General features: G+C 54.1%; 9 protein-coding genes across 9 annotated transcripts; 6 read left to right on the forward strand and 3 right to left on the reverse strand.

The window, feature by feature from the left end:
• Nucleotides 1-2,138: 2,138 nt before the first annotated feature.
• On the forward strand, nt 2,139-2,492 carry ATEG_07246 (uncharacterized protein; the record flags this gene model as incomplete). Its single annotated transcript, XM_001209932.1, has 1 exon — nt 2,139-2,492. One exon carries the CDS (start codon nt 2,139-2,141, stop codon nt 2,490-2,492), a length of 354 nt encoding a protein of 117 aa, XP_001209932.1.
• A 234-nt stretch (nt 2,493-2,726) lies between these two features.
• Nucleotides 2,727-4,820, forward strand: ATEG_07247 (uncharacterized protein; the record flags this gene model as incomplete). The annotated part of the gene is made up of 2 exons (XM_001209933.1): nt 2,727-2,882; nt 2,934-4,820. 2 exons carry the CDS (start codon nt 2,727-2,729, stop codon nt 4,818-4,820), a joined length of 2,043 nt encoding a protein of 680 aa, XP_001209933.1.
• A 537-nt stretch (nt 4,821-5,357) lies between these two features.
• ATEG_07248 (uncharacterized protein) lies at nt 5,358-6,224 on the forward strand (the record flags this gene model as incomplete). Its single annotated transcript, XM_001209934.1, has 1 exon — nt 5,358-6,224. One exon carries the CDS (start codon nt 5,358-5,360, stop codon nt 6,222-6,224), a length of 867 nt encoding a protein of 288 aa, XP_001209934.1.
• Nucleotides 6,225-6,818: 594 nt separating this feature from the next.
• Nucleotides 6,819-8,065, reverse strand: ATEG_07249 (cobalamin-independent methionine synthase II family protein; the record flags this gene model as incomplete). The annotated part of the gene is made up of 2 exons (XM_001209935.1): nt 6,819-7,786; nt 7,852-8,065. 2 exons carry the CDS (start codon nt 8,063-8,065, stop codon nt 6,819-6,821), a joined length of 1,182 nt encoding a protein of 393 aa, XP_001209935.1.
• A 514-nt stretch (nt 8,066-8,579) lies between these two features.
• Nucleotides 8,580-11,083, forward strand: ATEG_07250 (uncharacterized protein; the record flags this gene model as incomplete). Its single annotated transcript, XM_001209936.1, has 9 exons — nt 8,580-8,597; nt 8,645-9,228; nt 9,385-9,659; nt 9,723-9,744; nt 9,786-9,915; nt 9,979-10,299; nt 10,349-10,426; nt 10,474-10,981; nt 11,028-11,083. The coding sequence occupies 9 exons, from the start codon at nt 8,580-8,582 to the stop codon at nt 11,081-11,083; spliced, it is 1,992 nt and encodes a 663-aa protein (XP_001209936.1).
• A 643-nt stretch (nt 11,084-11,726) lies between these two features.
• On the forward strand, nt 11,727-12,005 carry ATEG_07251 (protein disulfide isomerase family protein; the record flags this gene model as incomplete). The annotated part of the gene is made up of 1 exon (XM_001209937.1): nt 11,727-12,005. One exon carries the CDS (start codon nt 11,727-11,729, stop codon nt 12,003-12,005), a length of 279 nt encoding a protein of 92 aa, XP_001209937.1.
• Nucleotides 12,006-12,750: 745 nt separating this feature from the next.
• ATEG_07252 (carbon-nitrogen hydrolase family protein) lies at nt 12,751-13,852 on the reverse strand (the record flags this gene model as incomplete). Its single annotated transcript, XM_001209938.1, has 3 exons — nt 12,751-13,386; nt 13,457-13,634; nt 13,692-13,852. The coding sequence occupies 3 exons, from the start codon at nt 13,850-13,852 to the stop codon at nt 12,751-12,753; spliced, it is 975 nt and encodes a 324-aa protein (XP_001209938.1).
• Nucleotides 13,853-15,161: 1,309 nt separating this feature from the next.
• On the reverse strand, nt 15,162-17,433 carry ATEG_07253 (fungal specific transcription factor domain-containing protein; the record flags this gene model as incomplete). The annotated part of the gene is made up of 5 exons (XM_001209939.1): nt 15,162-15,383; nt 15,463-16,385; nt 16,458-16,786; nt 16,881-16,961; nt 17,144-17,433. 5 exons carry the CDS (start codon nt 17,431-17,433, stop codon nt 15,162-15,164), a joined length of 1,845 nt encoding a protein of 614 aa, XP_001209939.1.
• Nucleotides 17,434-18,520: 1,087 nt separating this feature from the next.
• ATEG_07254 (cytochrome P450) lies at nt 18,521-20,278 on the forward strand (the record flags this gene model as incomplete). The annotated part of the gene is made up of 6 exons (XM_001209940.1): nt 18,521-18,713; nt 18,769-18,898; nt 18,945-19,136; nt 19,185-19,581; nt 19,633-20,144; nt 20,173-20,278. 6 exons carry the CDS (start codon nt 18,521-18,523, stop codon nt 20,276-20,278), a joined length of 1,530 nt encoding a protein of 509 aa, XP_001209940.1.
• Nucleotides 20,279-20,543: the final 265 nt, after the last annotated feature.

The raw sequence follows: 20,543 nt of genomic DNA on the forward strand, positions 1-20,543 counted from the left end.
CATAGATCCATGAAACCGAATTCTTCACGACCCGAATGTCTCTCCCTTGCCATCTATTCTCGTCTGTGCAGGACGCGATTCAGTCGGGCGGATTATCAACTCGTCTATCGCTGCAAGGGGTTTGTTTTGCTTTTTTTCATTCTGGATAGAGTCGCGCAAGACGGGATCCAAATTTGAGCTGCATTGGAGATATTGTTCTATCCCGTTAGTCTTGTCAGCACTGCATGGAGGATCTGTTATATCCCGAGAATGGAGGAGTCGAGTCTAGAGTACAGTGTACAGAGTACGGGGTCTTGACAGCCGATTAGTGGAGTTGAGCATCTGTTTGCTCGATAATGGGAATAAGAATATCACTCATAATTATGATCTTGAGTCAGACTTGGTCGATCTATGGCGTTTTTGTATGCAAGCAACTATTTTAGGCGATCCGCAAGGTGCCGCCACAATTATTCCCATCGTTCATCCATCGTTCTCGTTTCTTCTTGGTTTTGTCCTACAATGGATGATTCTCTAGAGGATGGACTCTTCCGATGAACTACCCAGGTTGTTGTTGTTGTTGTTGGACCTGAGGCTGGACAAGACCGAATGTGACCTATCCCCATCCTCCGCTTCTAACCTCATCCTCTGTCTTTCTTTCTCTCCCTCACACAAACTCCCGCATTCAGTCCGGAGCACAAGGCCATGCCATGGATCGACTAGTGACGGGATCGCAGTCTGTCTATCGACCTAGTCGGCTTCTTCTGGGCTCTCCTGGTCTCTCCACTTCGGGATCTTTCCACCATTCCCGTTCTGAGTCCTGACGCCCTGGCCCACTTGACAGCTCACATCGTCGCGTCCAAATCATTTTCGCGGATGGAACGATGTTATCATCGGCCCGCAGGGCCCTCCAGAATCCCGTTTCTATTCCCCCTCTCTGTGTCAAGGAGGTCGAAGGGCGAGAGTGGACGACATCCCTTGCGTACAACGGTCGCCAAAGCCATGCCCACACGTCTGCAGAGAGAACCCGAGGATGATGGGACGACGTCACACAGGAGGGACCGACTAACGCGATGGACGTCCTACCTAGCTCGGGAATGGGCAGCGGTTCCCCTTTGTTTGCTGGGATCCTGATAAGCCACCGCGCTCTGGGAGGGAAAAAAAGAACGACGCGAATCCGGTAGGACGAACCGGATGCTTTGCCTGACGAAAATCCACGACTGGCTGAACGGCCGGCTGGTCGACGATCACAGCAGTTGGTTCCGTCAAGTTGGGGCCGGCTGGTCTGTCATTTGGCGCCATCTGGATCCCGATCGAACGACTAGCACGGACGGATCGTCAACGTTCTCTTTCTTTGAGATGAACCGGCCAATGCTCGCTCCCTGTTCTCCTTCTCCATCCCCTTTTGGTCTGGAGGGGGCTCCACACAACCTTGCTTGCTTTCCTCCTGGGGCCCTGGATGCCGGCGGATCCTGGTATGGCGGAATAGCATTACTTAGATCCAACTCTATCTCTCAATCTATCGAGAACGAGGAAGCCTCGTCATTCGACGATGCGTCGCCGCTGCATTCCCACTGGAGGGTCACACCCAGAAAGGATCCGTCCCCGCTATGTAGGGGCATGACAGGTCGAGATGGCGACAAAATCCTTCTTAAGCTCCAACGGACCTCACCCGGCGCTGCTGTTTTCGTTGGATGAAGGATGTCATCGCCCAAGTCTCGTTAAGGCATCTGCATACAGCTATTGTACATACTACATACATCCATTCGCTTACTTTCTTTCCTCGTTTCTTTCCTTGACGTGCTTACTTTCCTTTCTATTCCCGTTGTTGGAGCTCAGATCCCACACTCGACCAATTGCTTCATGTCCGTATCGACTGCCGACGGTTCATTGCTCCCACAAAACGTATTGTGGATGAACACCGGCGACCTTCTCTTACCCTTGCGATTGTCTCGTCCTGCTGTACCACCCGTCCTTGACCGCTGTCGATGGTGATTCCCCCTATTTCTCGCATCCAGATTTGAAATCGGCCCGACGACCGCAGTCCAACTGGGTTCCTTATGCAGCAACGGAACGAGTTGCATGACGACCCTGTCGCGCCCAGCCCAGTTGTCCCCATCTATCGGCCAAGTTCTCAATTAGGCAGACGCGGCCATCCCAACATGTCCGCCATGCCGGCTGGAGACGGCCAGTCTCCCATGCCACTTGATGCACACGTGAGCCGAGATGCGGTCCCAGAGCTGGTACAGCTCTTCCAAGCCCAGAGCGCTTCCTCCGCGAACTCACAGAGCAGTGGTGCCCGGGATATCTTTAAAGCGGGCCATCGTCGCCTCCGCCAGTTGGCTCACCGTCAGCGAAAGCCGACGGACCCCAGGAGCAAGGCCGAAGAAGCCTCTCGTCAGCTCCTAGCCCTTCAAGAGGAGGGCTTTCTTCCAGTCCCGAAGGCCAAGAAGCCTCTCCCACCAAAGACAGTATCGATTCCACCCTGTCATCATCTCAGTCTGCTACCAACCTGAGCGTCCGGTCCGATTCCCGTCGAGATGTAGAGCGGATTGGCCAACCCTGGCTCGGAGATCCCTTGGAGAGAGCTCGTTCACATGAACCAAATGGGACTCAGTTGTCCTCGCTTGACCTCCGGGAATTGACATCATTGGTCCAGTCTGCTGTCTCCTTTTCCACCTCAGTTGGAAGATTCGATTCCTCCCCCATACCATCCATATTCCCAGCCCAGTACCACACCAGCTCCGATCATGAGTATTCCCGAAAAGCCATTGATGACAAACACCTCCTCCCAACATGCGGAGGCCGATAAGCCAGTACAGCATCAGAGTGAAGTCCCCTCTACCTCACCAAACAGCGCAGACAAAGCTGCCTCAGGTGACAGGTCCACTACCGGTTCTCTTCAGGTGAGCATAATATGACGGCGAGACATGTCTTCTATATACTAACATCTCCAGCACAAGGACAAGCCCCAAGTCTCTCAAGCCCCCGAAGCACAGCCGACTTCAGACGCACAGGCGACTCACGCCCCCTCAAATGCTGCTTCACAGACCTTGAAGCTGTTTCCCGACAATCTGCCACCGAGGGTTTCGAGCAAGGCAGCCTGGCGTATCTCGAATGGTCGCCCCGCACCGAACCGTCTCATCGCGGAATCCCTCCAGAGCCCAATGTTTGGCTCCATGCAATCTGGAGCACTCGGTTCTAGAGGAGCGCATGATCGACCGAGGGTTCAGAATCCTGGGCACCCGATAACCGAAGGCAAAGAGTTGACTGCAGCGTCGACAAGCGGCAATAGAAGTCTGACGAATAGCCCGATCTCTGAACGGTTCCCCCAACATAGGAATCCCCGCCGTCCTTCCTCACTGCCTTTGGGTGCTATCAACTCTTTCCCATTACCGGCCCCCATGAGGCCCCTGCCTTCATTACCGGAACCTGTCCCTGGCATCAATGCGAAGCGTGGTCAAGCCCCGCCTGTCAATGGGAAACCGACTGAAGAAAAACAGACACCAACCCTTCAACCATCACACAGTTCTCCGGATGTCTCTTCAAACGCCAAACCGGAGATTGACACCACGAAGTCGACTACGACAGTTCGGGCAGAGACCGCAACTGATACGGAGCCCGGCCAACCGTCGCAAGATGAATCATCGAAGAAAGATGATCCAACCGAGGCCGGAATCACTCCGTTCGTGAGGAACGGACTGACGCGTGCAGAGCGTGTTCGCGCTCTAAAACTGAAGGATCTGTCAGGATCCAAGGGCGGATCAGATCTACCCCTCCGCTCTCCCCGATACCAGACGATCCCCGAACGAATCGACGAGGTGTCGACGTCGAAAGAGCACGATGGCGACGCCAAAGATTCCGAAGAACAAAACGCAAACAAGGATCTCAATGAGATCGCATCTTCCGCGCTCTCCCCTCCGGCTCTGCAGCCGCGGCCTGCCAATAAACAGGCCACAGGCAAACGCTCGTCTAGCTCACCGATGCACTTCAAAGCGCCGTCGGAGGCCAGCAACCGCTCCTCGCTCTCCACGTCTAACCGCAGCTCCGGTCTCTCTCGAAGCAGCAGCGCGAGAAGCTCGAATGTTTCCCGAGACCGGAATGATGGACAGGACATCTACAGTCGATCCGAAACTCCTCTTCCGTCGTCCGACGACGAATGCATGGGCCGGAACAAATACGAGTATCAGCATCAACCCTCTCCGCCGAAGAAGCGGCGTCTCAAGCCGGCCCCCATTGTCGTCGGCGATGGCAGTGTATCGAAACCGCGCTACGTGAAGAAGCAATCTTCGCGTAACTTCCCGATGCCGACAACGCCCCAGAGAAGAAGTCGTGGACACGAGCGGATATCCCCCCAGTCCCAGCAATCCCAGAGCACTTTCTACTCGCAGGAGTCCCGGGGGAGCCTCCACTACCAATCGGCATATGTTCACAACCTGGAGGGCCGCATCGCTCAGCTGGAACGACAGAACAAGATCTTGCAAGCTGCGCTTCTCGCAGCTCTTGACCTGGGTGACAAGCCGAACCTGGAGACGTTATTGGGTGGCTCGGCCTCATCACTATCGCCACCGGACTTGGGCCGGTCCTTTTCGTCCGGGACACATGCCTCCAGCTTTGACAAGCGTCCAACACGACATGAAAGACAGAAACGCAGCAAGCCCCGCCCTCCCTATCAACCAGAGACCTGGATCGCGAGCCCCGGATCCAGTCGACGGAGCAGCTACTCCGACGAGAGCGAAGAGCACGTCCGGGAGCTGGAGGAGATGATGGAGGACTTTAATTTCAGCTGGATGTCGGATAAATCCAGCATCGATCGAGTCCAGCGTCCGGGCATTCGGGCTTGATATGTTTTGTAAACGGTCTTTAAAATTGGGAGGCACTCTTTAAATTTCTTTTCCTCGTCACTCAGCACCAGCCGCATCTGCTTTGTTTGATCATGAACGAACACATCCTACTACCTGTCGTGTCGCCCAGTGAGGGCATTTCCTATATCTCGTTGTCATCCTCGCTCACTCGAATTTCCTACCCTAATCAGTCTGTGCTTGACTACTGCTTTGTTTGACGATACCATTTTGTTTGTGTCTATGAGTTATTCTTTCAATGCCGTTCTAATTCTAATCAGTATGATCGTACTGTAGCGTGTCACCAGTCCGTGTAGTTCAGCCGCGTGCCCTCTACAGGCAGAGGAGTCATTACAGCTTGCTCTTGAGCGGATGCTTCCAACTCACCAAGCCCTGAAATGGCTCTTCAGCAGGGATATAGTCCAGCACCCAGGCCTTTCTGATGCCCCGCGCGGCAGGGTAGTTGAGCAGATACCACTGGACGAACCACCACGGCATCACATACCGCGCCATGATATAAGACTTGACACCCTCCCAAGCATGCATGCGCGTGAGATCAGCCGACTGTTTCGCCTCTCCCCGCACGGGGATCTCGCGGGTCTTCTTATACGCCGCGAACAGCTTCCCCAGCGCCGCAGCATCCAGCATCCGGTCCGGCGCAGCCTCCAGCATAGCATGCAGCTTATTGCACAGCACGACAACATCCTGGATCCCGCTGTTAAGCCCGCGCCCCGCATTCGGCGTATACTTATAGCACGCATCGCCCGCCAGCACGATCCGCCCCCAACTCCAGTGCCGCAGCACGCCCTCCTCCAGATTCGCCATGCCAGCCGTCACCCTCGCCGCCCAGACATCCTTCACCTTCAACCGCCTCGAAATCGGATACTCCGCAAACCGCTCCACAAACCGCTCCATATCCGCCGCCGTATACACCACCCGCCGCCGGCTCGGCTCCGTCAGCCGCTCGTAGCAGAAGATCCAGCCGCGCTCGCGCCCCGTGATGAACATGACCGAGTGGCCCGCCGCCTGCGTCTCATAGTTCTTGCCCGCCCCCGCCTCCGCCGGCCGCGGAAAGCTGCACCACAGACACCGGTACGCCGCCGTGAACGGCGGCTCCGCGTCCCAGTCCGCCGCCCGCGCAGGGTCCTCTGCCAGCGCCAGCGCCCGCATCGCCGCCCGCGTCGCGCTGTGCACCCCGTCCACGCCCAGCACCATCGTCCCCGTATAGCTGCTGCCGTCGCCGCAGGTAACCCGCACCCCGTCGGCGGTGGACTCGATGTCCACGACGCGCTTGTTCAGCTGGTAGCGCTGTTTGGCGGGCGCCGGCAGTCCGTCGTAGAGCGCCTCGACGAGCTGCGCGCGGTGGAACGCGAGCGGGCCGCTCCCGTGGCTGCCACCCGTTGTTAGCGGAGATTTATAACCCTAAGGGGGCGGGCGTTTGTACTTCTTTCGCAGGATGCGCAGCGCAGGCGTGTCGGCGATGAGGCGGCCGTCGCGGGTATACGCTTTGCCGCGGTGCAGTTCGCCGCCGATCTCGCGGAGGCGGGGCAGCAGCCCCAGCTGGTGCATGACGCGGAGGCTTTGGGGGGCCAGGACGAGACTGGCGCCCTGGTCGAGGACGACGGAGTCGCGCCGCTCGAGCACGATGAAGTCGATGCCGGCGTGGTGGAGGGCGTGGGCGGCTGTTAGGCCGACGGGGCCGCCGCCGACCACGATGACTTTGAAGGGGGTTGCTGCTGCTGTTGCTGTCGTTGTTGTCATCGCATTGACGAGGTGATGGTGAAATTGGGGAGTCAGATGGATGGGCTGATGACGCGATATATATAGTTTGTATCAGCGTTAGCTGCCGAGGCTAGACTGATGGACTAGTTGTCTCTACCCAATGATAAGTCTACAGTGCAGGATGCGAATCCCCGCTGACTGTACGGCTATGCGGAGTTATCGGACTTGGTGAAGGCAGACGTGCTCTGATTGTGTACAGCTAATATGGTGGAATAGTCCTCAGGCCTCACCCCAGATCTCATCCGCAAGCTGCCGAACAAGAGCCAGCTTCTTCTTCTCATCGTCCAAACTCAGAGGATATCCGCTCTCGTGCGTGCTGAACCCACACTGCGGGCTCACGCAAATCCGCTTCAGGGCGTCCTCGCGACTCTCGCCGCTGCCGGCGCTCACAAATTCGGCAGCCTTGTTGATGCGCTCCTTCATGGCCTCCTTGTCCTCCAGCTCGCGCAGCTTGGTGCTGACGACGCCGACGACGACGTTCTTGTTCTTGGGCAGGAACTTGAGCGGTTCGAAGCCGCCGGCACGCTCGGTGTCGTACTCGAGGTAGAAGGTGTTGACGTTGAGGTTCTCAAACAGCTTCTTGGCGATGAGATCGTACGAGCCCTCGGCGAAGTGGCGGCCGCCGATGAAGTTGCCGCGGCACAGGTGGATGCCCGTGTGCATGTCGTCGGGGAGCTGGCTGAGACAGTCGTTGTACAGCTGGATGTAGGCGTCGAGCAGGTCCTCGACGCTGCCGACGTTGTCCGCGTCCTCGGCCCAGCCCTGGCGGAACGCCTTGGAGCAGAAATATGCCATGCCCGGGTCGTCGAACTGCACGTTGCGCAGGCCGGCCGCATACAGCGCGCCCAGCTCGGCCTGGTACACCTTGGCGACGTCGCGGAAGTACTCGGCGTCGTTGGCGTAGGCCGCGGGGGTGTACGCCTTGCCCTGCTTGTAGCGCATGTGGAACCACGCCGGCGTGATCATCGTCAGCTTGATGTGCCGCCATTCGCTCTCCGGCAGCGCCGCCTGCACCAGCCGCAGCTCGTGCAGGTTCGACCGCGACGTGGCCGGGTTCCAGGACAGCTTCGACCCGGCAATGACCGAGTCACCCGGCATCACCTTGCGGTCCTTTTCGATCAGACTCACGACGTCTGGATGGTAGAGGCGGAACATGGACGCCTCGGCGTCTTCCAGCCGGATGGTTCCTGGCCGGCACGTCAGCTCGTGGTCTGCTTGCGAAGTAGTGTCTAGTACGAAGCAGGGAACATACCCTCAAACTCATCCCACATCTGTCCCCAGAAGCGCGTGCGGTTGTACTCGCCCGACGTCACGGCCTTGAACCCGAGCTCCCGCTGCATCTGGACGACGTCCTTAACGGCATCTTTCTCTATAGCCGGCAGGCCGGCGGCTTCCTCGGACACGCCCGTGGTGCGGATCTTTTCACGCACCTCCAGTAGATTGTCGGGACGTAACAACGAGCCCATATGCTCGGCCCGGAAGGGCGGGGCGCTGTGCAGCTTGCTGGTCATGTTGGTGGCTTAGAACTGATCAAGGACATGGATATTATCTACAAGAAGGTGATGGTCGAGGTGACAAGTGCGACCCTATGGTCTGGGAGGGGCTGAGTTCGGCATTTCCGACTGGAGCGATGCCGGTGTCGGTGCGGGGTCGTCAGGATCATATCCGACGAGGAGAACGGGGAGTTGTACTTTGTAGAGGAGCTGGGATCGGGACCCCCCGAGTCAGACATAGCGTGGGATGTAGTCGGTCGTACGGATGAATGAGTCGCTAGTCTTGGTAGTAGGCGTAGTACTAAGTACTAGTAGTGCTGAATAGAGGGTGTATAAGAAGTTAATTATTAATGATGCGTGCACAAGTCACGGTGGAGATTCACTGCACAATTAGTCATCCTTATGCATGTATCGGGCATGTTGATGTTGTCGATGTTGTTGATAGCGATCACTCCTCACGCTTCCACCCCTTCTGCCCCCTTCGACAATGGCTCAAACAACCGCGGTAAGCATCTCCCCCATGGCATCTCAGACTGCTCTGACGCCCTCCAGCTCCCCCAACATGTCACCGCTCTCCTCTCCCATCTGACCTCCCGCCCCGGAGTCCAATCCACCTTCATTCTCTCCCGCAAAGACGGCTCCATCATTCAATGCACAGGCTTGCTATCCTCTCCGTCAGGAACCAGTACCCCCAACACGGCGCCGACCAATTCCCCCAGCGACACATCAAACCAGCTCCCTCCGACGCCCGACTCAACCGCCTACGCCGCCGGCGCGACCGCATCTTCCACCGCACCCACATCGACCCCATCGTCGCAGGCGCAAACCCTAGCCGCCCAGGTGTTTGCCTTCGTCTCCAGTGCGTCGGAGCTGAGCATGTCGCTTTCGCGACCGGCCGCGGCGGGCGACGCCCAGGGGTCCAACGGAGAGGCCAACGGCGTGTCTGCGGGGTCGCGAGAGGACGCCGAGGGCGAGGCGTCGGAGAAGGAGGACGACGACGAGGTCAAGCTGTTGCGGCTGCGAACGAAGAAGCATGAGATCGTGGTGGTGCCGGATCGGAAATACTTGCTCTGTGTGGTGCACGACGCGACGCATTCGGCTGGCGGCTCGGGGGGCGCGGGCATTCGCTCTTCGAGGTAATGATAATGTGGATTAGTGGTTTGTATTTGGAGTCTTCTCTTGGCTGGGTTGTTTGGTGTCGCTGGCTGGCTTGTGCATTGTCCGTACAGTTGTTTCCATAGAATATACCCCGTTGGACGCAGGCTGTTTATAGTGTGTTTGTGTTGGTTCAGTGCATCTAGTAGTTTATATTGTGTCTATATCTCAGACCGAGTCTTATCGGTTCATGTCCATATCTGGCGCGGAATGGAGCCATCGGCAATCGGATCCTCCATATCATCCACTTTACCCCTCTTCGTCTCGACAGAGCCGTCTACATCAGTGTCCACCTCTTTTTCACTTGTCTATATCCTCCGTGTATATACTTACAAAATGTCCTTTGACCTCGCTGCAGCTCGCTCCCGCTTCCCTGCGCTGAACCAGGAGCAGGTGTTCCTGGATAATGCAGGTATGAACTCATATCTTCGGACCCTCCCTACTACGTACTGACACTGTCCAGGAGGAAGCCAAGTCTTAGACACAGTGATTCAATCGTAAGACCTGCACCCATGGTAAGACCACGCTAACGTGATAGAATCACGGACTATCTGTCGGGCTGTAATGTGCAGCTCGGTGCGACATACAAGACCTCCAAGGCGTCGACCGCCGCATATGACGAGGGCTATGCAGCAGCCGCCCGGTTCATCAACGCAAAGTCCGAAGAAGTATGCTATTGAATACCCCGAATGAGACCTGACATCTCGCACTCGACCTAATCATCTTCATAGATCTGCCTCGGCGCATCAACCACCCAGCTCCTCCACAACCTCTCGACGGCAGTCAAGTTCCAGCCCGGCGACGAGGTCATCGTGTCAAAGCTCAACCACGAGGCCAACTCGGCGCCTTGGGTCCGCATCGCCGAGCGCCTGGGTCTGCAGGTGAAGTTCTGGTCCGCTCGCGACCCTGTCAACGCCGTCTGCGATCCCGACGACCTGAAGCCGCTGCTGTCGGAGAAGACCCGCCTGGTGGCGTGTCCGCATACGTCGAATTTGCTCGGATCCATCGTGGATATCAAGGCGATAGCGCAGCTCGTGCATCAGTTTCCTCGCGTAAGCGGCATCGGGTTGGTTCAGGGCAGACTCCAGCTGACAGACTCAGGCTCTCCTCTGTGTTGATGGCGTGGCGCTTGCGCCGCATCGCCAGGTGGACGTGAAGGATCTCGATGTGGATTTCTACGTGAGTTGTCCGGGGTGTCAGCCATGACAGATACTGATGGCGTGCAGGCATTCTCGTGGTACAAAGTGTACGGCCCGCATATTGCGCAATTGTACGCCTCGGCCCGCGTCCACGACCAGATTGACTCCCTGGGACATTTCTTCAAGGCCACCGACACGCTGGACCTGAAGCTGAACCTTGCATCGGCCAACTACGAGCTCACGCAGAGCATTCCGCGCGTGGTGGAGTATTTCGGATCGGACGTCGCGGGCGCGTGGGAGGCGATTGCGGCGCATGAGGAAAAACTGCAGGGGATTCTGCTGGATTTCCTCAACAGCCACGAGCGAATCACGGTCTACGGCGAGACGTCGGCAAGTCGGGAGCTGCGTGTGCCGGTGATTAGTTTCACGGTGCGCGGGGCCAAGAGCCAGGGCGTTGTGGAACAGGTCGAAAAACGGTCGCCGTTTGGGTTCCGCAGCGGGCATATGTATAGCCTGCGTTTGGTGAAGGACATTATGGGGTTGGAGGATCCGGATGATGGGGTGGTGCGGATCAGCATGCTGCACTATAATACTGGTGAGTTGAGTGGATTGTGAAGTGTGAGCGGTGCTAACCAGTGCAGAGGAGGAAATTTTGAGACTGGTGCAAGTGTTGAAGGAGGTTGTTGATAGTGTGTGAGCTGTGTATCCTGTACAGGTCTTCGCCACCGCTTCAGGACCGATATGGCCTAGGTCGAAAATACCATTCATGTGCGCATTCGTTCCTGCATACAGACCATCTAGATGGTCGATTTACAGGAGTACGTAACTTGTGCGACCCGATCGGCTGGATGGGAATATTGGGTCGATCCAGCCCAGCACAATCCTTGGGACGAATCTATACAATGACCAACTTAAACCAAAACAGCCTGCTTCGTTCTATTGTCGACAGCAATTCCCAGTTGGATGATGCTGGACGATGGAAAGAACCGAATGTATGGACCTGCGTCATTGTGTACATGAGTCCTGCATCAGGGGAGTGACATCAGCGGGCTCTGCTTTTGGGCGAATTCTATTAGTGCTGACGCCTCCCCTTGCATCCAGGCCCCCAGTGCTTTTCTTTCTTCTAGAGCATGATAGATCTCCGCTTCCCCTGCCCGCTTGAGATTATTCTCAATCGTCCTTTCTCGGAATTCTCTGCTCTGCATTCACCCATCACCGCGCGATCGCTCGTGCCCTGGATTCTGTTCCTCATCGCCACTGTGACAACAGGCCTCCCTGCCTGTCCTCGCTCCTCGGCCTCAAGCGTCGTGTCTCTGACCGAAGAGACATTCCGCCATTTCATGGAAGAAAATCCGCTCGTTTTGGCCAATTTCTACGCGCCATGGTGTGGCTACTCCAGACAGTTGGCCCCCAAATTCGAGGCCGCTGCCGAAGAGCTGAAATACGACGACATCCCTCTGGTCAAGATCGACTGCACTTGGGAGGAAGACCTGTGCGACCAATATCAAATTCGTTCAGTTCCCACCATGATGGTGTTCCGGGGCCCTGAGTCGTTTGAGCTGTACGAGGGCAGTCAGCAACCTGAGTCGCATGCAACCACTGGCTGGCGCACCTCTTGAACATACTGATCTTCATGACAGGATTATCTCGCATATGATCGACGAGGCTGGTGGTGATATCTGGGAATCCAATGCCCAATCCTATGATTGAGGAGCATGGTATACATGGGTGGGCCGACAAGCATGTCATTACGGAGTATGATTTCTGGGTCTATGTATCAGGGTCCCTTGCATGATATGAACGGAGCTTTTATACAATGATACATATCTCTACCTATATGACTCGGTGGGAAGTCAGCGTTTGAGCTGTTTATGTCTACTTAGACATGGACAGGCCTTTTTGATAGAGGTCTTGTCAGTTCTGGTCACCATGTTGAGAGGAAAGGGCAAATGCCCTGGTAGTCAATATATCGAATGAGGGCAGATCCAGGAGCCCTTAGGTGGTAGGGTGGGGGCGATCAATCAGGAAGAGTCGTGATCATGGAGTTTTTGACTCTGCTCTACTATTCTACTACCGGGTGTCCTCCTAGCCGTGGGAGATAAGGAGTAACAGGCACCGTCAAGAGTAGAGAGAAGGGTGTATTCATAACTATTTATGGCCTGCGTCCATTCAGGGGCCTAGGTAGAGAAAAGAAACATTCTCTCGCTAGTGTCTCTGCCGCGATCTCATTTCGAAATCACCTCGAGAATTGAACTTAGCCGCAGAGTCTCAGTCCTTCTATCCCCCACAATCAATCTTTCGCTCCGCTATAGCTGATCCGCCTCATGTAATGATCTGCCCCAACGTGTTCTCCTGGGAGCCCCATTAGGCCAGGTTGGTGAAATGCACAGGAGAGCTAGCGCTGGTAGTTGCTCTCAGGCTCAGCAAGTCAGGACGCGAGTAGTGACCGACTACATCCAGGTTATGCTTGGCAAGAGCCTTCTTGTGCAGGTCGATGTCGGCGTATAAAATGCCCTCCTCTCCGGGAGGGAGGGGCTTTACCAGTTCGGCACCGTCAGGTCCAAAGATGCGGCTAAAGCCGCCACCAGGGGTCTTTGCGTACACGAAGTCACTGAGCTCGCATTTCTCGCGAGACTTCTCCGTCAGGATCTGCGTGCACACCAGCACAAACGTTGCTCCCTCCAGCGCCATGACCTGCGAGAGTCGAGCAGACATCTCCCCCGTAATGTGGTACTGCCATGCCATTTCCTTCTCATCTGGCATCTCCCAAATGAGTGGCCAGCTGGCGACATGGATATCGACATCCTGAGAGTACTCGTAGTATCGCAGGAGAGGTTGCGAATGCTCCCAGCAATTCAGTCCACCGACCTTCCCAAAGGGAGACGCAACAACGGTCTTCAGGGAATCTGCCTGACCATCGCCGTAGTACGCGCGTTCCACATGGGTGGGCTTGATCTTGCGGCGGTGGTGGACGATGGATCCGCTGGGGTCAATAAAGGACTGTATCACACCATTATTAGTCGAAAAGGAAACATCTTCAAATGTAGCCCTTGGCTTTTCTTATACATACCTGCGCAATGTAAAGACTGCCCTGGTAGCGCTCGCTATATCCGAGCACAACGAAAATACCAGCCTCCCTCACTGCAGCCCGGATGCGGTCCATCTGCTCGGATTCCCTCTCCAGCGAGTTGCGGAAGTACTCATCCATGAATGCCGCACAGTCAATCACAGAGTTTGCCCAAATGCTCCTTAGAAATCTTAGCGTCAGAGTCGACCACAAGAGAGAACCTCATTAGAGTACACACCATGGGTAGCCAGGGATGAAAACCTCAGGAAACCCTAGAACATTTGCACCGTTCTGCGCCGCTTCTTGGATAAGGGCGATTGCCTTATCAACGCCCGCTTCAAGATCATTCCAAGCAGGTTCCGCTTGAATGGCGGCAACGCGGATAGGCTTGTCAGACATCTTTGGGGCTGAAAATGGGTTGGAAAGGGTTCCAGTAGTTGAGGTGTCTCCGAAATCTTCGATTGCTGAGCAATTGTCAGTCAGATTGGAGTCCGTGGAGGTTATCCAACTCGATGGACTGGCTGCTTTTATACCTCTTCCCTTCCAAGATGCAAACGCAGAAAGTTGATCTGAACATTGCTATCGGTGGTGACGCAACCGGGACCGGTCCGTATAGCCTATCGACTGTGGAAAAGCTAATGGCGACAGTAGCACTCTTCAGGACATGATTATCTATACCCCTAGTTTTGTAACTACCTATGCAACGGTGTATATCTGACAAATGGCGCTGATAGGGGGCCTTGTAACAATCACAGCCATTACTTAGACATCAATTTCATCGTTCTCTCAATGAAGGCTCTCCCGTTTTATGCCATGCATCTGGATATAGTATTAACGGGTACCCTGCGTCGGCGACTGGGCATAATACCTTTCGTAAAAGGACCACTCTAGTAGCTCTGCCCTCCCACATGGCATTACTCCGTACAGATTAATTCTAAAATTATCCAATAGTAATGCTAATCTACAGTGGGGGGAAGAAGCTTCCACTGTAGCTCCACTGTAGCTGCGGATCCATAGATAAGATATAGCAGGCAATGGAGATCCGGTCCGGATATCCTATCTCGCTCGAGCAGGTACAACCGTTTGAGCTGTTGCTCCCTATAAAACATTATGGAACAGCGACTCAATAGTTCCAAAGATGCTCCTCATTTGATATCCCCAAACAATCATAATCCAGAGTCTCGGAAATAGGCGGTCCGTTAGGGCCGGCCGGCTCAAGCCACAGCCCACACCCCCTGGAGTGTGAGAAGACCATCTTATGTACAAAGCTCTGGAGCTAATAATACTGGCGGCTTTCCTCTTTGTCTCTACTGGTATCATGGTGTTTGGTGTTCATAAAACTTCGCTCAATGGCCCGGGGCCCTGGGCTCTGACTTTTATGGAGTAGAAAGTTGATGCTTACATGCTTCCACGGGAAAGCACACTGTCGCTGGAGTGGTGGTTTTTATATGGCACTCTGCTAACTTGGATTGCCTGTTTCATCCGTTTGTAGAGTGTCCTGATGGCCAGGATCATCTTCCCCACAACATAAACCTGGAGAGTCTGTCCCTGGAAAATAGTGCATTGTATTTGTGCAAGGGTATGAACACTATGGGACATGTACAGCGACAATTGGAAGCAATGAAAATTTATAAAAAGATCAGTAGGACCTTGCATCTGGAGACAGATTAACGTCCATGCATTTTCAGCACATCGAATCAACCTGATTTCAGGCCTCGGTGGATTCTTCATTTGCCAGCCCCGAAGAAAATTGGGCAAGGAACATGTTCACGGTAGCGTCTCCCTCAAGCCCCTGTGACATGATGCTATAGTCCACAAGTGACCATAATAATTCCGATCCAATTGGGTCATCTGATATATTTTCATCGTCGTCTCCGAGTAGATAAGTGTATTGACTGGCCGATTTAGAAAATCTCTCCAAGCAAGCCGACTATAAACTGATCAGTAGAGCTCTCATTTCCGAAGGAGGGTTCTAAACAAGTTCCAGTTATGACTGGACACCAACTTACCATTTCTTTGGCATTGTTCCAGAATTTTGAAAGAAACCTCAGATGATTGAGAGATCTTGTGAGGTTATCCAGATGTCTCGACCGAGCCACAGCATCGGCGGTGGCTGAGGCCTTGGTCGCATGAAATGCACCGGCCAAGACGCAGCAGTAGCCACTGAAAGAAGAAACTACGCAAAGGCCAGAATTTTGAAACTCTTCAATGACGTCGAGGATTTTGGTAGCGGAATCTTCGGCAATCCAAAACGCACACGAAAGGAAACCCGCCGGGGCCTTCACGCCCATAAGCTCCAGACTTCTCCTCAAAAGGAAGGGATGATTCAGGATGCACTTGCAAAGATGGCTAATGAGCCGGGCAACATAGTGATGGGCAACTTTGTGTGGAATCACGTGGCCGTAAGTAACCCGTTGCTGCGTCAAAATCTCGGCCAAGGGGGTTGCGAGGGATGTTGCATTGTCTATCCGGAGAAGATCCGAGCAGATGGAAAAGTGCTCCGACTGCGGATCCCAAGGGGGATGTAGCGATGGAGAGTTATTCGCGTGGAGCATAACGTTGGTACAGCGGCTCAATATAGATGCAAGGCGAATCACCAGTGCAAATGGACTGATCACTTGAACACTGTCCACATTGTGACTTGCGAGCATACTCAGAGTAGGCATTACTTCGATTTTCCCAAAGTCCCACGTTTCCTCGGTACCTGGAAGCTGGATATTGCAGGAAGATTCTGAGATGGCGACAGGCCGGTCTCTACCGCAGGATATGAGACGTTCAAGCAGAAAAACTGACCAAAATGTCCGTCGCTGTTCCTCTTGCTCCGTAGGGCTGAGGAAGAGATAACTTGCTTCATTCATCAGTCGAAGGTCTTGTGCGATACGAACTGATATTCCAATCTTAACCCAAGCGAGGCGATTTCTTCTACCGCCGGCTGTGAAATGTGCAGCGTCAGTGACCCCGAACTGACTTCAATGCGGACACTCGAAGAGAAACCGAGACAAACCTGTGAAATCATATATAGCTAGTAATGTAATGGCTTGTACCATTGCTAGGCTGATGTTATCCGGTGACCCAAAACATAGGGGCACCAGCAGTTGCCAGGCTCGGTCTGCGTATGTCTCCGCTAACTGACGGGAGTATGCCGAAGCGAAGAAATCATTCGGAAACTGGAGCGTAAGCGCAGCGATGGCAAAAAAGACGTATTGAGGAAGCCTTGCGCACAGAATATTCTGGTACAAGGTGCTCTCCTGAAAGAAACTGTAGGGTTGGTTATGACAATATTTGAAATAATTGTCAATCAAGGCCCGTGCCACTTCATGCGATATTGGGAATCTGCCCGAAAAATTCACCATCAGACGATGATCCGACAAAGAGGGGAAGATCTAGATCGCAACATCGAAAAAAAAGAGGGCGGTGCTCAACATACAGTTCATCGTTGGCTTGCAGCATCCTGGGCTGAAGTATACCGGGTTCGCCTAAAGCGCCGGGTGGTGGGTATGCAGCCATCCTGGGTGTCACTATTAGCAAGATATCCAATTCAGAACTTGGAAAGGGTGAGTGTACCTAGTAATCTGCAGATCCAGATCTCTCAATCGTCCGTCAATACTGTCCAATCGGGCGGACAGCCAGTGGTTCTGATTATAATAATGTCAGCATTGAAGACTCCGGAAGTCCCCAAGGGCTCTTTACTTCTGCTCCCACTCCCGCGTGATGCTGTGATGTCCTTGTCTGGCGCCCATCGCTTGGATAATGGCATGCCTGTGAGAGTCTCCGACAACTGCGACACTGGGGTCGTTCCCCCGTACACCTTGCTTTTTTGCGCCTAGACAGTCTCTGAGAATCTGGGACCGCTGAATCCAGAAACAGAATGGAACCAACCGGCAACTTGTACATGCGAGGCTGATGCGCCGGATGGGGCTAAATGACGGGGACTGTATTTGCGGCTTCTCGCGTTCGAAGGCAAGGTCATCGCTATCCATGATCGTGAGGTTTACTCCTTTGACTGATCTATAGGGGAAAGTCGAAGGTGTGGAGGATGAGATCGATCCGCGATCTCGATCGGGGAGAGCCACCTGTTTTGTAGGATAACTAGAGCTAGTGCAGAAAAGGCATCTCGCCCGGAAATACATGCCCGAGAGGATCGACACGTTGACGATGAGGACGATCCGAGCGATATACTCCAGACGGAGTAGGGCTATACGGAGTACTCCGTACAGCCAAGGGTCCGCTCGAGCCAACCAGGTTCCGCTTTCGGGGCCGATGGGCAACCTTAGATAAGGCGAGCCAATAAGAGGGTAGCCTTTGAGCCGAGAGCTTATCAACTTTCCGATCCTGAAGACTTTATTTTACGGAGTAACTACTGTACGGAGTATGACTTCTTAGGTAACCCATTTATTTGGGTAGGTAGGTTAGTACCTTGCATGATATGAGCGGAGTATTCATACAATTACCTACTCCGTATATACCTCGGTACCTCTACTATCCCCTCGTCTGGCAAACCCCGCGATAGTGTGCCAATGGGCCCTTTCTCGCTTTGTCTATTGGCCAATTGCCCTACCGCCTAATCTTGCCGTCGTAATTCAACGCGTCGATCAATGGGAATTCAGGCGGTGAACACTACTGGCTAATAGACCACTATCTCGGGATTTGCCAAACAGCCAGACGAGGGGATAGCCATATCCCATGTGCAACAGCAGTTGGGATGATAATTGACAAGCTGCGTAATGGCCAATGGGTTCCCGGACGCATCTATAACAGCCAGCCAACCCGTCCCCATCTGCACTGCAACGCTGGCCATGCTGATGCATAAACTACCAGCCAGTGGGCTTCGAACTTGGAGCACCAGCCGATATCTGGTGGCGCACATGAATCATCCCTAATCGCTGCATGCGGAGATTGATTGCTTGCACTTGCAGATGATGCTTCAAGATCCCAGAACAATCAAGGATCTAAAGTACGTACCCCGCAGCCTCGTAACTTGGATTTGTTTGTCTCTTATATATGCCCCCATCTCCCTTGGGCATCGCCTTCTCTGCCCTCTTCATATCTATCGTCGAACTGCGCACAATGTCTCCAATCCTCATAGCAACTGCTATCGGGCTGGTTGCATTTTACGTGTTGAAATGGGTCTCTACGAAGAGATTGCGCGTAGCTTTACCCCCAGGGCCTCCACGAAAGCCACTCATTGGTAATCTGGGGGACCTGCCATCGCATACAGACAAGGCCTGGGAGTACTGGCTCAAGCACAAAGACCTCTACGGTGAGTTGCTGATCGCGGATATCAGTGACCACAGCGCTGATCTGTATGTCCACAGGTCCAATCAGCTCCCTAACGGTCTGCGGCCAAGATATCATCATCATCAATGATGCTCACATCGCAGTGGACCTTCTAGAGAAGCACTCATCTGCCCATTCGTCGAGACCACATGCCACTTTGGTAGAAATGTACGCTTCGTTACCTGATCGAGCCTTGCCCATGCTGACCGCGCAGGGCCGGATGGGAAGATATCCTAACATCCGTCCCATACGGCGATCACTTCCGCGCTATCCGCAGAGCGTTGCACCAGGAGATTGGCTCTAAGGTGTCTGTCGCCCGATTCAACCATATACAGGAGGTGGAAGCGCGGCGCTTCCTCTTCCGGGTCCTGGACGACCAGAAAAGCCTCGTCCATCATATTCGAAAGTAAGTACTGCCGCCCTCTACTTAATCCATGCATCTCACCATCGTCAGGGAGGTCGGTGCCATCGTCCTCAAACTCGGGTACGGATACACGATCGAGCCGCATAAGCGGGACCCGCTGGTAGACCTAGCCGACAGAGCCATGGAGGAGTTCTCCTTCAGTATATTGCCAGCAACCTGGGCAGTGGACTTTCTGCCATTCTTGAAATACCTCCCAGCTTGGCTCCCGGGAGCAGAGTTCAAGAGGATGACAGCAACGTTCAGAAAGACCGCAACGGCCTTCAGCGATCTTCCGTACGCGTTCACAAAGCATCAAATGACCCAACCGAGTCATGTGCCATCGTTTCTTTCTCATCAGCTGGAGAAAGGCATCCCTAGGCCTCGGTCTTCGGAAGAAAAGGTGGCAAAGTGGTCCGCTGCATCGCTTTACGCCGGTGGAACAGACACGGTACGCACCGACAAACATATGACCGATGACCGTCCAATACTGACGAAATAGACGGTGTCCACGATGACTGCCTGGTACATCGCAATGGCTCTATTTCCCGATGTGCAACGAAAGGCACAGGAGGAAATGGACCGCGTAACCGGGGGCAATCGCTTACCCAGCTACGAAGACCGAGAAAACCTACCCTACATCAACGCGATGATCAAGGAAAGTGTTCGCTGGCACTCGGTTGTCCCGATGAATGTAGCACATGTCTCTATCCAGGACGACTCGGTCGGAGAGTATGCCATCCCCAAGGGGACTCAGATTGTCACAAATCTCTGGTGCGTTCCCTCCGTCACCACATATATCCCTCGTTTGGGGAGTCAACTCACCGATTCCAGGGCCTTTACCCACGACCCAAATATATACCCTGACCCGATGGCTTTCAAGCCAGAAAGATTCATAGACACTGCAACCCACAAAGCGGAGCGCGATCCATATTATTATTCATTTGGATTTGGACGCCGTGTCTGTCCCGGTCGTACCCTAGCAGACGCGAACATTTACATCACCATGGCTTTGTCAGTAGCAGCATTTAACATCAGCAAGCCAGTCCGAGATGGAAAGGAAGTTGAGGTCAAGCTGGACCCGCAGCCAGGGATCATCTGTCATCCAGCACCGGTTGAGCTTGACATTAAGCCTCGGAACCAGGTAATCGAGAGACTTATTCGGGCTGTTGAGACTGATTATCCATGGGAGAAGAGCCACGCGGAGTTATTGACTAGCCTGCCTTACTAGGTGTAGCGCTAGTCAATTTTGCGTATTTAGTGTAGCAGCATGGTGTATTGCTTTCTATTTGATGTCATCGTTAGTGTGTTGAGATGAACGGACGTTGTAGTTCAACATAGAGTGAGCGTCTCTATTCATGAAGACAGCCAATACCCTGATATAATGAATGAATGTGCTCACCTGAAGGTTCA

Source organism: Aspergillus terreus, genomic scaffold (genome assembly GCF_000149615.1).
Source record: "Aspergillus terreus NIH2624 scaffold_10 genomic scaffold, whole genome shotgun sequence".
Taxonomy (NCBI): domain Eukaryota; kingdom Fungi; phylum Ascomycota; class Eurotiomycetes; order Eurotiales; family Aspergillaceae; genus Aspergillus; species Aspergillus terreus.